Raw genomic sequence first — 18,336 nt, forward strand, 5'->3', positions numbered from 1 at the left:
TTTTCAAAATGTGTAAAATAACCTATGTAAAATATAAAACAGAAAATATGATTTTAGAAATATAGCAAAACACCATGTAACTTGGGCTTAATTTTTAACAATAAATCAATTTTATATCTTAATTTATGAACCGTTAATTAAATCTTGCTTGATATACATCGAATAGTTGAAATTTATAGAAAACAAATCAACGGTTAGATTTCATTAAACTTGAATCAAGGTCTAAATTTAATGCACAATTCAGTGGTCCGGATTTCATCTAATTTAAATTATTGGTCCAAATTTAATATATAAATTTTTATCATATTTTATTTATTAAATATGAATAAAATAATTAAATATATTAAAAAAATTAAAAATATTGTCTTCAAGAGGGGGTGTTCAGCTATATTTTTTAAATCACAGTAGAGTTATTTGCTGTTTTATTTTTTATATAAAAGTATTTTACATATTTTTAAAAATACATGGAACTAAATTGCATTTTTACCCTATTTATGATCATACACAGCTGAATTGAGTTTAGACAAATGCAATTGGAACAAAATTTTAATGGAAAAACACAGAATTCCAGCTCCTTGCCACCTACTATCTGTGTGGTAGGAGACTATATCTTAATGGAAAACTTAATGACGAGTCTTTACTTTGCAATCTTTTTCAAAAGGAAGATATTTGGAAGCATTTGTGGGTCTTCCCGTACATTTGTTTTTCAAATATTGTTGCGTGTCTTGGGGCGTTCTTTCCAACATTGTTAGACAGTGAGGAGGTTAATTTCCCAACCATCGTTTAGATTTACGGTATCGATTATAATATGAACAGGTGTTGTGTCACTTTAATAATGATGTATGAAAATATTATCGATGGTATGAAACCAATATATTATAAAATACTCAAAGGTTTCTAAAAGGGAAAATAGTAAAATTATAAATATATACAATTATAACAAATTAATATTTAATACTACAAATAAAAAAAATTATAATTTAAAGTATGGTTAAATTAATCATAAAAATGTTTAAGAAATTAATACATAAAACTAAAATATAAACACACGAAAAACAATCAAGATTGTCTAGACTACATTTATTCCTGGAATAAGTGAGAATTAAATAAAAGTTGTCTAGCATTATAAGTTGCATAATGATAGAAATATAAGTAGTTTAAAATTGTTAGTAAATCCATACAATTCCTGCATGCAGTTATATGTGTTGAAGCCTGATGCCATCTCCCACTTTCAAATCAAATCAATGCACTTTCTTTATCTCATCTGTCTCTGCTGGGGATGATGCTGACATAATTATACATTTGATAAATACAACATGAGTTTCTGTTGGCGACTTGCATATATCTTCTCTTTTCCCAATCTTAATTATACTTTAAAACCAAAAGCTTTAACGGCGATGATGAATTTCCAGAGCTTGTACACAAAGACAGTTATGCAACAACTGATTTTGTCCGTGATTAGATGTCCAACGTACTGCCCATATATATCTACCCCTATCACAACTTTTTACCCTTGTAATTTTGCATCAACATATGAAAAGCCCTGCAGCTCCAGACTTCTTCAGAGCGAAATCATGGTTTGCTGTCGGACTAATACAGTGAATATATATATATATAATACATGATGTTCCTCTTTCTTCGACAAAGCAATGGTAATGCTGTCCCTAACCCCAACCCTAAGAATGTGGGCACAAAAGATAAAAGCAGCTTTATCACACATGTGAGTAAAGCATATATATGTGAATCCCACACTCTGTAGTGTCGTTTTCTTCACTTGCTATATTACTATTCATAAACTCCCTTTTAATTTCTGTTTGGCAATCATAACTCTCAGCCCTCTATCCTATGTAGCATTTTGAAGATCAACCATGGGAAGTTTTCCAAATTAAATTTTATCATACTTGAACTAATTATATAATAAATATAATATATTTGTTCTGTAATTTATGTATAATTTAAAAAAATAATCAATTATACAATAAATATGTCATATATAGTAAATAATTAACCTGATTTGGATAAAAAAATTCAATTCAAAATATATATTTACAATTCCCAGACATGACCATATCTGATATGATCTACATTAGTATTTGATGTTTTACACGTAAAGAGGTATCTGGTTCCACTTGGTATCCCCAGACCTATTTAAGTTTTTTCTACCTCATACAAAACCGAAAATTGGAAAAACTAACAAAATACGTAGTGCTGACGTCGCTTGGTTCTTTGTTTAGGGTCAACCGAGGTGGTTGAATCTCCAATCTAGTCTCACTTCAGCGGACCCCATGAAGTGCTGACGTGGCTTCCTAAAGGATACGATGTGGCTGCTTACCATGAACGCCGTCACGCTCTCCGACACCCTGATCTCCTCCATCTTCAGCTCATTCAACCTCTGCACGTACTCCGGCACGTGCACGTTGTCCCACACCACCGCAAACCCGCCGGGCTTCAGCACCCTCACCACCTCCCCCAACACCCTCATCCGCTCCGCCGACCACGTCGAAGTAGCTGTCGCCGAAGGGCAGTGTTCTTGGGTCGCCTGACCTGCACGTGACGTATTCCTGGACGCCCTCGAGACCAGCGGTTCTGAGGGTGCGAGTGGGGTTGAGGGCCCTGTTTTCTGCCTGTGTTCGGGTCGGGTTTAGCCCAACAACCCGACCGGAGGATCCGGACTTCTTCAGCTGCAGGGCGACGGTGTTGAGCAGGATACCGCGGCCGCAGCCGAGGTCGAGGGCCTGCTTGACGGAAGACCAGTCAGGGACTGAGGAGACAATGCGCTGAGCCATCTCCCAGTGGAGCGACACGGCGGAGTACAAGAAGTTGCTTGCGGCGAAGAAGAGGCAGACGGCGGAGAGGGCCGTGACCGAGCCCGTGAAGCCGGCGGCGAAACGGGCGGAGGCTGGGCCTGGGAGGAAGTGCTGCAAGAAGTAGCAAGTGGGCTCGAAGTAGAGGAGCAAAAGCACTGACAGAACGGAAAAGCCTATGGCATGGATGAGGAGAAACAGTGGGGTCTGCCAATCATCCACTCCGTAGATAGCATAGATCTGCGTCCAATCTCTGCTCGTTTTCCCCATTATCTTGTAATTTTCTTACTTGGGATTCCAATTCTGCACGATGTTTGTGAAATCTAAGGAAGATACATGGGATTAGTGGGAAAGGAGGAATAGAGTAATCAAACTTACAGGTGAAGAGCAGAGCTGAGCTGAAGAAGAAGCTTAAGCGGCTGACTTTGTCACTGTTGGCAAGACAAGGAAATGGCAGCTGATGATTTTCTTGGAGCTTTCGGTCTGTGAGTGTTGTCAAATTAGTGCAACCAAGTTCAAATTCTGAACAAGCTAGCTAGTTTCTTGATAGCTTAGAGAGATGAAAATAGTTGCCGTGAAAGAGCAAAAAAGTTGAGAGCTTTCACTAGCCAACAAGAAATGAAGCTGCTGCAAACTTAATATCAGATCCGAGAAATACAGGAGAATGATTTGGTGATCCCAACAAGGCAAGATTGATGAACACCAGAGGAAAAGTACAGTTTCTTATCAGTAGTTTCAAGAAAGAAGGGGAGAGAGAGAGAGAGAGAGAGAGAGTTAAGGACACTGATCAGTGGGCTGTAAGGTCAAGTTGAATGAATACACACACGTACAAAACGGGCAGCTTTTCCGATAAAAAATCAATCAATAATTCAGAAAAAGATGAGAGGTGTGGGAGTACAAATGCTTGCAATCATGAAAACCTCTGCAAATATGCAGACGGATTGATTCTTATACTGTTGCATGAAGATACATGTATATATATCGATGGTGAAAGAATTGAAGAAACTGATCTGAGGGTGCTGAATCTTTAAAACGTTATCACGCGTTTTGTGATTTGTCGGGTTATGGGAATGTGCGCGAGCGCGAGTGGAGAGTTTGTTGGGGCGATTGGATTTTCCAGGGAAAAGCACAAACTTTTTCAGAGTGGGAGTGAGTGAGGTACGCGGACATGGAAATTATTGGCTTTTCCTGATGCTGCTGCTCTTATGTGTTTTCTGTATCTACGCCCATCTACTTTCTACATCTACCATTTTTTATTTGATTCCATTAAATTTAAATTAAATTAAATATTTTGATTTCTACAAATTGGTACTTTAGTGATTAATTAATTACTTTTTTATTTAAATTTACGCATTCAATTTTTATACGGGATATCGAACTCACAATTTTATGTAGGTGTATGATGAGTTTGATCATAGCCCATTTATAATATTTGACACAATATAAAATGAGTGTATTTATTAGTACATGTTGGTGGAACTGCATAATCAAATTGGATCGCGGGTAGAGGTATGGTGAGTTATGTCGAAGAAGAAAAGATCCAATTGAGTGGTTTAGGATTACAAGATTGCAGATAATAATTTATCTTATGCTCGAATCTGCAATTTTTGTCATACTGAACTCGAGTTCGATTTATTTGCATTCTACATGTTACGCCAAATTATTGGTGAGAACTCATAAATGCAACTTTTATATGTCTGAGGAAGTCTATAAAGTTTTAATAAAAAAAGCAGCAGCATCCACGTCCTAAAATCATCTAATTTTGCGTAAATATTAAGTCTGGCCGACTTTTCACCGACTTGTGCTCCTATGAGCTACGTCCGAAGAGAGAGTGTGCCGGGAAAAAAAAAGGAATTCGAATTAGAAGAAATTGAAATCAGTGTTAAAAAACAAACCAAAAAAAACTCTCATATTTTGTCTTTTCTTTGTTATTTTTTTATTAATTAATCGTCATGGTATGTCGTCCCTATGTGCATGTAAAAAAAAAGTAACATAAAAAATGAAAGAAAAAACAATCTACTTATGAGTATATTGACATAATAAAAAATTAGTGTCGCGGATGTCATAAATTGTTGTTTATGAGTAATTTTTTTTTTATATTAGTATAAATTATTAAATGTTGTAGGACATTATCCAGAAAATAGCACTACGTGACAAGATTCTTTGAGGATTTTATGTTAAAAAATGCCATATCAAAATAATATTCGAATTATATTTTTATCATGAAAAAACATGTCAAATTATCATTAAATATGCTTATGTATGTAGGAGTAGTTGGAATATGTTGGTTGTACATTGACTTTGATGTTTGACAAACTAATCCACATATACATATATGTATTGTTGGGATAAATAACTAAATAATTATCGACAAAATTTCATTTAAATTGTACTTATTTATTCATACGGAAATAAGAAGTAAATTGCATCGCTTTTATATTTTCGTGTTATTAGGATTTGATGAAGGAATTTAAGATATATTACTATATGATTGGAGGATAATTTGACTCCATATATTTATATGATTCTATTAATTACTTCAAATTTATGTGAATATTTTTATTGTGAAGTAATATTGTATCTCATATTTTATTTAAGGATTAAATGCAATTTTTGTTCACAAATTATAATCAAATTTCACTTTAGGCCTTTAATTTTCAAGGGTTCTAAAAAGGTCCTCTACCTTTTGAAATTGCTCAATTTTAGGACACTAGTCACCGAGTTTTGTCCAAAGTCACTGGATTTTGACACGCCATGTCAGCTTCAGGTGTTATTTTTCGACGCTTTGGACAAAATTCGGTCACTGGTATTCCAAAATTGAGCAATTTGAAAAGTTAGAGGACCTTTTTGAAACCCTATAAAGTTAAAAGACTAAAATGAAATAAGACTATAGTTAGTGGACGAAAATTGCACTTCATCCTTTATTTATTGTAAACATATGATATTATGCATATAAGATGTTTTTTAATATGTAAATTATATGAATACATATTGAATGTATATATTTATTAATTGAATTCACTATGATTAATTATAATGATTAAATCAAAGTAGATAATCTGGTGAATACTAGTTATTTATAGTTATATAAAATTTATTTATTAGTTGTTATTTTTTATAAACGAGTTCAAAATATTAACTACATGTAAAAATCAAGTGAAATATTTTGACCATGTGCTAATATAATGACAAATAATAATTAATCAAGATTATTTATCATAATCTTTTAGTCATAATAATTTTGAATGTAGGAAATTAATTTATTTTCTTCCAGAAGAACTAATATAATATTATTTTGTGCATTAGGTAAGTCATGGAACTATTGTAATTTTCCTAAATTCTTGTTTAATTAATATGGTTCATAGAGAGAGAGTTTTCATGTCAACTTTGACATTGTACACCAAATTTGACGGTTGATACTTAAATATATATGTAAGAGTTAAGCGCTAACAAACATACGTTGACAACTACATATACCCAATCTCCCCTAGAAAATTTGTCTTATTCTATGTTTTAATATTTAGTTTAGATTAAATTTAATCAGACCTAAATTACCTACGGAATCGAAAAAATATATCTAATAATTATTACATGAAAAATTCATTATATTTATTATATAGTTGATTTTATCTAATAAATTTGCTCAAGATGAAAACTTACGAAATGTTTGGATTTGTTCGTTTGAGTGTTCTATTTTGTGTTTTGGAGATATAGAGATAAATAAGTGTGTGATGAAAATAGATGGTATGTTTGAATTTGTGTTTTAAGGTAATTTAAAATATTTTTAAATAAGTGGTAAATATTTGATGTTGGGATTTGGGAGACAAAAATCACTAATATTGTATTTTTTTGGAGAAAAAAATTATTATTTATTGTCAAATAATATATCTTTATATATATATAAAGTTGAAAAATAAAAAAACACACAAATAAAATGTAAAAACACGAAACCAAACATAATGTTAAATTTTCAGGGCTTAGGTGAGAATTGAGAAGAAATATGATTGAAAAAGAAAAAGAAAAATAAAGAAATAGAAAAATGTGAATGCGGAAAAGGAGGCATGGAAAACGGAATAATTCTTCACCGCCAAGTGTGTACGGATTGTTTTGAACAAGTCGCTGTACGAATTCATTCTTTTCCTCTTTTTTTCTTTGCTTTATTAAGCGTTAAACTGATTTTGACTACACCAAATAGTCGTGTAACAACTTTTTCTACATCTCATCCTTATTCTGACCCAACTCTCTCTAACTATTTTTTAATAAGATTTGAGATCCATTTGTTCTGAGTATGTAAAGCGTTTTTATTGATTGAACAGTTAATTAATTTTTAACAATTGATTGATTTCTTATTTAGAATTGTTTATTTAAGCTTGTAAGCTACTCAACTTTGTTGATATATGAAATCTCTTTCTTCTGTAATTCTTGATTCTTCAAGTGTAAAAATTTATTAATTACAAGTAAGTGAGAATTGTTTTAAGAGATGGTTGGTGAGTTCATCTCTTTCTAGTTTCCATGTATGATTGCAACTCTTTTATTATAAACATGAAAAGGAAATATAGGTCCTAATTTTTCAAAGGAGGCAGGAATATGCTATGCTTGCCAGATGGGATAAACGCGGGAGTGTCGCTTTTCATGCGGATTTGTTTTATTATATATTTATGGGAGAAATTGTTTTTTTTAATCCCATACAATACGGGGTGTTGTACTTTTGATCCTATAGTTTACGGGTTTATCACATTTAGTTCCATAGAATGAAGATTGTAACATTTTTGGTTCCATAGGAATAAAATTTGACACATTTGGTCTCATACGATAAAATTTATTGCAAATCTGGTCCCCCGGAATATAAATAACTTTATATCCTACATGTGCCACAACTTTATATGCTATGGAACCAAATGTGTTGTAATTTTATTCTGTGCTACTAAAAATGCTACAATATTTATTCTATGAGACTAAATATGCTAAAGCCGTAAATTGTGAGACTAAAAGTGCAACACATTCTATTGTATGGGACCAAAAATATAATTTTTTCTTAATTATGTTTATAATTTCTTCTTTTACATAAAATAAATAACACAAACTGTGCCATGCATATACTATTGAAGATTCAAGATTGATATGAAATCAAACTTTTAAATCATGGAATACGTTGATTAAATCAAACACTATAAGTCAATCACTTTCAACTCGCAATATATTCACACAAAAGTGATTAAATCAATATTATTAACAAAATTCAAACTGGAAAACCAACGAGTTAACCATTACACTACGATATGAGAGTTTCAAACCTTCACAATTTGCAAGGTTTGAGGCTCTTAGTGCATTGATTAAAAGATTTTATAAGGGAGTACCTTTTATTGTACTTGAATATAACAACATTTAATGATCATACGTAGGCACAACTGTAAAGACGCGGTTTGTAATAAATGAGTTTCTAAAAAAGATAATGCTAGAAAATGTAGGATGTGCCACGTACATGTAATGTAACAAACTTCTTCATTAAGGTGTAATATACCAAATGAAACAATCTTAATCCGCAATTAAGTTCTCTGATTACCATAACCACTCCTAATTAAAGTACAAGCTTAGACCTCGTGATCTAATCATATCCCACTCAAAAGTTTTGATTGTACATAAAGAATTCCTAGATTGACTAAATCTTATTATTTTTGAAATTGTACTAGGAAAAGATTGCCTCGTTAACAGTTCGGAATCATTTGCTACTCCCCCCTTACCTCAATGTTAAGGTTGAGATTTCAAAAAATTTTGGGTAGAAGATGTTTGGGTTCAAGTTTCATATATGTAGTTATCTGCCTACTTATATAGTAGCTTTTGGTTTTATCATCGTATTTATAATGAAATTATTAATGTACTTTATAAAATTTTGAATATTTAATGGTGTACAGTATAATGTAATTGATTGTTTTTATTTATTCTAAGATGTTTTTCACTGATAACGATAATTTGTGACATCATGACATCAATTTGTTTATTGTATCAATATTCCCCCGAGTGAGTTTTCTTTTAATTATTATTATTTTTTAAATATGATGTATTGATTTATATATTTTATTTTTATTTATAATATATTTTAAAACTATGAGTGTTATTTTTACACACACAACCAAGTACCACAACGGTTGCCGAAGAAAACAAAAGAAAGAAAGGAGGAAATCGTTGATACTTGGGTCGGAAAAAAATCACAAAATGAATAACCCACACACATCAACGGTGTATAACTACTAATATTGTCTTGTAACTGATGTCTTAAAAAAAAGAAAAAGAAAAGGTTACTAACCACGTCAAAATCTGGCAATTTCAGAATTCAGAATTCTGTACGGCATCTCGAAAGGCTACTGTCACTTGGGATTCTGCAAACCCAACTGCAGTTATATATATGTTAGAAAAACCATAGGGACTGTTATTGTTTAATTCTATGACATAGCAACCATGCACATTCTTGAACACTATGAGAAAACCAACGGGTAACCGTCTACCGCACAGTTCACAAGCATGTGAATGAACATGTGTTCTGATCCTTAAAAACAACCTAACTCAATCTTAACCCATATGAAGAGACTGTTCCTTCACTTGCAACCTAGTGAAGGTTTACATAGGGAAGAAATCCATATGGCGAGTAATTAACTATACACGAATAGTCGAAATGGCTCGTATGCTATATTATGCTCTCAGTATGTTAATGACGACTACCACATGCAGACAGGCCAGCCGAAGTTTACACTCCTGGGGAAAAAGGCCCTATGTTACTAAAAGTATAAGCTACTCCATGTTTGAAGATTCCTCTTTAGTAGAACGTAAGAGATCAATTTAAGTCAGAGGAGAGGCAAACGTGGAGTAACCCATCTCTTGCACTGGGGAAATATTGAGTGCTTCAGAGATCCAAATAAGTGAAGAAGAACTCTACTCCACCGATAAGAACTTCTTCTCCTGAAATAATTGGAGTGAACATAAAACATGTCAAGATGCTATGTCAATGCAATCAACATAAAACTAGGTTAAGGACGTTATGTGCTTGAACTATTATGCTTTGGCATGAAAAAAGATCTCTAAATGTCTTCAATGGGAATTTATTAGAATACTATAATGACGAATTCAAGCAGGTCAAAGCAGACGAAAATAAGCCAACAAATTAATGCAAGATGACTCAATTGACTCAGTAGACCAATCAAATTCAGCGAGTTGCCCTCAAGAAGGCCCAAGAAACACAATTTTTTAACTGCGGAAAGCGAAAATGCACTGCTCCTGAAGCTTACCTTGCAGCAACTACCAGTATAGCATTCCAACATCATGTTTCGTTTCTTGGCAAATGAGAGAATTTCACAAGTTTGATGATTCCCAGCTAGCATAAACAGCAGCAATTATTTTCTGGTGCAACTTAAAGCCAGAACAAGCGATTATGCCCCTATCAAGACCTTCGAGGTATATTCCTTTGGAAAAGTCCAGTGGGCGGCCTCCTGCATCAGTGACCATGCCACCAGCCTCTTGCACAAGGAGAACTCCAGCTGCATGATCCCATATTTTCTCCTTATAGCCAGACCTTGCAAATCTCATGTAGATTTCAGCTTCTCCCCGAGCTATGGCAGCATATTTGACCATGCTATATACACGCAGGGGTTTCTTTCTGCATTTAAGAAAGAAAATTTTCCTTACCATCACTTTTAAAACATGGCTGGTTACATGATACTGGAGGTAAAGTAGGCATCAAACGAAATCTAGTAATCATACAACTCATCTTCACACAGCAACAATTGGTAAGAGTAGCCACTTAGCAACAAAGATGACTATGATTATGCTCTACGATCCGCGTTTCCTGATCTTGAAGCCCATGTAAACTTGTAAAGAACTAATACTTCATGAAATTTGTTAAATTTCGGCTCAAGAATGTGCGCAAGCAACTAAGTTTTAACTCGTAATGACTTGGATAATGCATTCGCAGACCTTAGCCCAACAGTATTAGCAACTCCAGCAGCAAAGGAATGGTCTGAATTAGATTTTTCCACTGGTTCACACAATGTTGCCAGTGCTGGATCATCAATGGAAGAAACCTGTATAAGTTTTGCAGAATTTGGCCACTCAAACCGCTTATCAGAACGAATTAAAGGTTGCATCCAAGCTTTTCTGCTGCCTTTGCTTGTGTACATCACACATCCTACTTCCCCTGATGAGATTCTCGACATAACAACATTTTGTTGACTATACTTGTTTAGGCCATCATCCTTCACTGGGTAATTAGGACACCCAAGTACTCCAATTACGACTTCTCCATCGTCAATCATTGCAAGAGCAACAGCATACTGGTCGCCACGCACGAAACCTAGCGTTCCGTCAACAGGATCAAGGACCCAATGCCTACCTAAACGCCCCCCAGTTGAGCTACATTTGCTGATTGCCTCAAGAATTTGAGAAGCATCTAGTGTTTTTTCAGGGCCTTGGAGACCAAATCTAGGTGCCTCAGCCAAGCATGCATTTACAGCACTAACAACCATTGCTAATAGAGATTTTGACTCAGACTTCGACAAAGTTTGGATATCTTCTTCAGCAACAATGGAAATCTTTTGGCTGTCAAAAGCTTTGCAGAGCATCCAGCTTACCGTTGCTTGCACACTCCAGTCTGTTCATGCAAAGATTATTGAGTTACCAAACAAGGGACGTCGTGAAGCATCGATATAAACATAACACTTTGGTATACATAACCCAATCTTCAAAATCGAATGTTTGGTTTTGACTGAAGTCACTCAAGTATAGTTGGATCAGAAGTCTCTAATTAACATGTTGAATTTTCAGGAAAATATGGTAGAGATGAAATTTACACCAATGTCACTAGGAAGCTATATTTGGCAAATGACTGAAGCAACTGGATGTAAATAGCCCTATAACAATCATTGGTTTATTCATTGGGAAAAAAGTTGACTAAGAACAGAGGTCGGATGCAACGTGGAAAGAAGAGACCCCAGAACTTCAGAAACTAAACTATAACCAGAACAATCACGATATGCATGTAAGTACCATCTATCTAATTATTTTTATCTATTTCATTGACTATTGATCCACATATGTTCTCCTAGCCACATAACAACTCTTGGATAGCTGCACATTTAAGGAACAACCAAGTTTCTCGTCTCAATAACAAATGAAAAATCATATACTTCGATAACCAAAATTAACAAATTAAGTGAATAAGGCACATTCGCTATAACATCAAGGACTTGACATCAAAATGAAGTGAGAAATGCTGATCACAAAATAAAAAAGAAACAAGTGAAAAAAAAAAAAAGAAAAAAGGAATAGGAACAAATGATCTCAAAGCTTCAACAAGCCTTTTTGCTTGAGAAGGCAGGACATCAGTTTCAAGCACAAGACTTCAGGACATAGTAAATTGTGGAAGTAGTAAAAATCCTTCCATGTTCTTAAGTTTTTTACAAACAGAAGAGCATCCATATCAACACCTCAAATACAAGAAATGCATAAATGAAATAATAGCTTTGGTAGAACTAAAATAAATGGAAGTCTATGAACCGACTTATAGGAGTAGCTATGGTACAAATACAATAAATCGAAATATACATCCATATTGTAATAAATATGCTATCATAACTAAGAAAAACATTCTTGAAAAGTGTACTTGCGAAAGAGCAGTTCAAATCTAGAGTGTATGCTGAGGATAAAGAGTGAAACATTATCATAGACACAAATACAAAACAAACAATCTCGCAATTTACGTCATTCACCCATATTAAACAAATTCTTAGCTTCCTAAATGATGAAAACGATGTGAAATTCATAATTAGGCAAGCAGTTTTAGTAATTCCCAGAATTGCATTCTAACAATGCAGTCATTATCACCCATATTAGACCCGGGAGAGCTGAAATAATATCAAAAAAGGTAATTGATGGACAATTTGTATTAACCCTCATTACCAAACAGTGCAAAAAATAAAAAATTGGAAAGACCCAAATCACAAAATGCGGACAATCCAAGAACCCATCAAGACAAAGAAAGAATAAACAAAAACAAATGTCCAATTCCCTTATTAAAAAAAAAAGAAGAAGAAAGAACCCAGTTGAAGAAATGAACAGAGGAAAGAATCACAGTACCTGCAACAGTAACAAGGGAATCATCATCCTTGGACTTAACCTGATCAGGGTTCGTCGAAAGCAATTGTCTCTGCACCTTTTCGCACATTGAACAAGCCATGTGGACCACCCGCACCGCCACATTCAACTCTTCCGAGTATTTCCCTTTCTCCATTTTTGTACAATCCCAGTGTTTTTGGATCAAAACCCAGATTAGAAACGAAGGAAAGGTGGCGATATCTGACAGACCCAACTCGTGGTTCCGGGGTTTCTCTTGCTTTTAGTCCTCCTTCACATTATTACAAACGCATAGAGTGCATGAACCTGTACGCGAAGGGAGCACAGGTGCATTTGTGAATTTTCTAAATCTGCGTTCTGTGTTGCTCTGGATTAACAGGAAATGGTTGTAAATCCCAACAAGTATTTTTGCCAAAACATTTTTGCAGGAGTATATTTTTTCTGGATTTCTTTGTGAGAATAAAATATATTTTTGATTAAATTATCAAGGAATCTTATCTACACATTTCCACAAATTATTTTAAAGTGTATGCGCAGAAATTGCTTTCTTTCTTTCTTATTAGTCTTTCATGTGGGGAAAAACGTCATCTGCGCCTTTGATTTCCAATCCAAATCTCTCATTTTTCACTTTTTCTTTCTTAATTTTCAGGGAGCGGTTGAATACATATTAACTACTATATTTTTTTACTTAATTCATGAAATAAAAATATCAGTATGATTTATCATCCATATAATAATGTAGTTTAAATCTTTAAATTTTATATTCTACAACCGATTAGTGCAAATAATTCTATTATTTCTTATCAAGATATAGAAGTAAAACAAAGTATTACTTAATATCATTAGAAGTTTTTAGTATTTAAGTAGATTGAAGCGTCGTGAATAAGTTTGAAATTATAAGTTTGAGTTTTTTCGAATATATGAGTATTTATATTATTTTATGTATTAGTTATATTGATGTATTGGTAGAATTTAGTATTGCTCAGTATATCGAGATAAGAGTAAAACGCAAACCAATTAAAATTACAATATGTTAAGAGGTGTTCGCGATAGTTTATACTTTTATTGTGGAAAAAAGTTATAAAAAAGAGTTGTAAGTTAAGTAGTACTAAAACTTTGAAGTATTTGAAAACATAAGTTAAAAATAAAATCTTTTTGAAGTTATAGAGGTCGGAAAAATAGCTTAATTGACGTTCATAATTTTACCAATAAATCGCAAAAGCTGGTAAGAAGTTAGCTCTTTATAACTTTTGGTTTAGGGATAATTACACTCCCTTTTATGAGGTTTGGTATAATTACACATGGACCCCATGTGGTTTGAAAATTACATCTAGCACTCATAAGGTTTGCTTCCGTCTAACAAATAAGTCCTTTCATTAGTCAAAATTCATTTAATTTGTTGATGTTAACAAAAAAATGAATGAAAATTGGTATTTACTTTCAATGATTGAATACTAATTTATTGCAGGTCAAATAATTTTTTCGACTAAACTATCCTTATAACGGTGAAATTATACCTCCTTAATTGCATTGACGTGTGAATACATAGAAGGGTAATTTGGTCGTAAAATAAAATATTTGACCTGCAATAAGTCAGTATAAGGCAAAGGGATTAATATAGATTTTTTCTAATTTTTTTGTTAATATCAGCAAATTTGGTGAATTTTGGCTAACAGTGAGCTTATTTGTTATGGAAACAAACCTAAGGGGTGTTACATGTAATTTTTTAAATCATATAGGATTTATATGTAATTACACCAAAACCTCGAGGAGGGAAGTGTAATTATCCCTTTGGTTTATACGACTTAATTCACTATTTCAGCTTTTTTCAACAACAAACTGATAAACGCTTATTTTAAGCCTTTGCGAATACTCTCTTAGTTGTGAGGTCTTAGTTTTAATTTAAATAGGGTCCATCGCACGGTTCTCATGAGCATATAAAAAATATTTGTGGTGTGATGTGAAAAGAAAAATAAATTTGTGTTTGTGTGAGAATAAGAAAGAAAAAAGTCTATGATTAAAGAAACATGTGCGACAGAGGAGGAAAAAATTAATTAAAACTGTGGATTTATTAAAAACATGAAACTTTGTGAGAAAAAAACCACGTGGAATACGGAAGAGAAAAAAAATAAATATATAATTATTAAATTATTAAAAAAATATTAAAATTACTATTTTAACCATTTTAAAAAAAGAATAAAATAAATGAAAGAATATATTCTGATATTCAAAATTTTATAATAGTATAAATTATGACGTCTTGGTATTTTTCTTTATACTCAATATCTTTAAATATTATTTGTGAGTAAATCTTTTTTACTCATGTCTTTAACTAACAGAAACTAAGAAATCTATTACAATTTCGGTCCCCGCCAAGAAAACATAGATCGGAATCGAGGTGGGGACCTTTCGATTTTCCAATATATTAAGGACATGAATTAGGAACTTTGACAAGGAATCCCTCTCTCTCTCTATATATATATATACATAAATTAGATGGTTCAATAATTATTTGACTTATGTCATGTGTAGATGTCCAAAAGATTCATATCATGTTCGTTTGTCTTTTAGCCAGAAATAATCATGTAATGAATGTGCCTCTACATACAAACATTTACGTAAAACAAAAAATACATAAATAAAACCATTATAGTCCGAAAATTTTCATCAACTAATTTCCACATAATTTAGAATTTTATAAAATATAATTATAAATATATTTATAATTAAATTAAAGAGATGGGGAACCACGGCCCATGGGCTTTAAGGACATTTGAAGTATTATAAAAAAATAATAAAATTATATTTTTGGTCTTATAATTTTAGGTCGTTAGTACTTTTGGTCATAAAACTTATTTTATTTGTACATTTAGTTCTCTTTTTTTTTTTTTTACGAATTCAGTCCTGAATATTTTACATTTGATCATTTTTTGATAAATTTAGTCATATGTCGACAATTTGGTCCACTTTATTAGCACATGATTAAATTTGCCAAAAATGACGAAATGTGAAATATTCAGACTGAATTCGTAAAAAAAAATGACTAATATATAAATAGAGTAAGTTATATAACTAAAAATGCTATTAACTTAAATTATTGGACCAAAAATATAATTTTACCCTAAAAAAAATAAAACCAGCCCTTACATAGGTCTCTCTAGGAAGGAAAAATCATTGAAACTTCATTTTATAAATTTACGGGAACCAGTTTCATTTAATTAATTGGACCAAATTAACCAAATAAGACTTACTTTTGTTCGTACATATGGATTCACTATAAGTTGCAACCATACTTGAAACGTTGCATTCGGATCGAGTTTTATTTCTAGCACTTCTATACTACTCATTATATCTATCACTGTCTTGGCAGTTGGCCCTACTTTTTTTTTTTTTTGCTGTAATAAATAAAAATGCAAAACTGACACTCACAATGCCTTTTGTACAATAATTTTGATCCCTATAATAATTCAATGGACATACCCCATAAATTAGTCGAAAATAAAAAAATCAAACCATTTCAAAGACATATATAAAGATAGACTCCTAGAGTCATTGTGGTGTATGTGAGTATGTAAATCTAAATCAAATAGAAGCATTATGTTATGAGTTTGTAAAGAAACAATATATAGTCGTTTAGGAGAGAAAGACATTATCAAATTCACATAATCACAACAACATTAGTCGTCCAAGAATTACTAGTTTGGTTTCGACCTTTATCTTTAGGCTATGAATGGCGACGAATCTGTATAAAATCCGAACCCACCCCAAGTGCTCGTCCCGAATTAGGGTGGGTTTGAATCCAATTAAATGGGTTTTGACGTGTCCTGAGTCTTGCGACGGCCCCAACCCTGCACAATTATTATTTTTTTAAATCATGGAATTTTGAGTTTTTAATTTTTTAAATTTCTCCCTCTTTGCTTATTTCTAAAATTATGATCTAAAATTAAGATGATGTTTGTGTTTAAATAATTAATAATGAACAATTCGGTAATTAAATGAACAATGACAAATGCATGGAGTTTATTTGTAGTTGTATATGATCAACTTGCTATTTGTTTAATAGTTGAAATTTTAATTTTGTTTAAATTTATGGTTGGTGAATTAATAATTCTTGTCTTTTTTAGAATAGTTTGTTTCAAATCTTCACCATGTGAACAATAACAAATTGGACTGTTTCGAATTTATTAATTGCATAAATTATTTTTTATTCATTAACTCAAGAAAATATTTTTTTCACAATCATTAAAAAAAAAATAATCGTGAGTTATATAGGTTGGATCTGTCTGGACATGTAGTGGATTGGGGCGAGGCGATTCCCGAGTCCAAGTCGGAGTTGGAGGGACAAGTCCCTGGTCCACCCAATATGCCTGTTGAGTCACTACAAAAAAAAAAAAAGAAAAAAAAAAGTGAGGTTCTTCTCTACCTTATAAATAATTACAATTTAAAAATCATAATAAATCAATAATATTAACTACGAGAAAACAAAATTAAAGCAAAAATTTAAATATTTACTACAATTAATCAATATTTGTCATGGTCTAAAAAGGCATAACAAAAATATTTGACATGGTTTTGCCCATGGGCTAATGTTTTGGCTACATTTGAAGAAACAACAACTAATAACCGTTGCGAAGTCGTAGTTAATTTGTACTTGATACAACTTCCTTCATCTGGAATTAAATTAAAGGCAGGAACTTTTAGAATTGGGACAATTTAATCATCATTATCAAAATCAAACTCAACATAGACTTGTACTAAAATTTGACGTTCAATCTACATATTCATGAACGTTTACAATGAATTTTTCCAAACAAATATTCAAAGATGGCGGAATTCTCGTTTAAATCCAAATTCAACTCCAACCTTCACCCCATCTACCAAAAAATAGGACCACATAAATCAATTCCCCAACATTTATTAATTTCTAATTTATCTCTGGGAGTTGGGGACTAATGAAAAGTTTTCTACTAAATCTTTACTTCTTGCTTTACTATATAATTGTTCTATAAATAAATTAGATGAATAATTATAAATTTCAATCATTAGCAATCGTAATAATTAATATATATATATATAGGGAAAATTGTAATTATAAATTTCAATCATTAGCAATCGTAATAATTAATATATATATAGGAAAAATTGTATTTTTTTTTTCCATCTCATATGTAACTTAAGCCCTGTATTCATTAATTTTAGGCACAAGGAAAAGGATATTAGTGGAGTAATAGGAATTAAGACATTTTGGTTAGTATATAGTCTTTTATTGCAATATATACATATATGTTTGGTATAAAAAATCATGGGCATTGAATAAAATCTAACTGTGAGTGGAACTATACATTAAATGAAGTTGCAATGTCCCATGATGTATGTATGAACAGTCAAATTTTGGTGCAATGAACAAAAACCT

At 32.3% G+C, this 18,336-nt stretch overlaps 1 protein-coding gene and 1 pseudogene across 2 annotated transcripts; both read right to left on the reverse strand.

Moving 5' to 3' along the window:
- LOC105174754 lies at nt 2,028-3,935 on the reverse strand (annotated as a pseudogene).
- Nucleotides 9,019-13,423, reverse strand: LOC105174755 (PAP-specific phosphatase HAL2-like). Of its 2 annotated transcripts, none has more exons than XM_011096944.2 (4): nt 12,927-13,423; nt 10,770-11,442; nt 10,085-10,452; nt 9,019-9,193 (listed from the first exon to the last, which is right to left on the reverse strand). In XM_011096944.2, exons 1-3 carry the CDS (start codon nt 13,078-13,080, stop codon nt 10,149-10,151), a joined length of 1,131 nt encoding a protein of 376 aa, XP_011095246.1. In that variant the 5' UTR covers nt 13,081-13,423; the 3' UTR covers nt 9,019-9,193; nt 10,085-10,148. The 2 variants fall into 2 exon arrangements, with proteins under 2 accessions (XP_011095246.1, XP_011095245.1); XM_011096943.2 differs by lacking the exon at nt 9,019-9,193 and adding an exon at nt 9,211-9,758 and having other exon boundaries at nt 12,927-13,422.

Source organism: Sesamum indicum, linkage group LG12 (assembly GCF_000512975.1).
Source record: "Sesamum indicum cultivar Zhongzhi No. 13 linkage group LG12, S_indicum_v1.0, whole genome shotgun sequence".
Lineage (NCBI taxonomy): Eukaryota > Viridiplantae > Streptophyta > Magnoliopsida > Lamiales > Pedaliaceae > Sesamum > Sesamum indicum.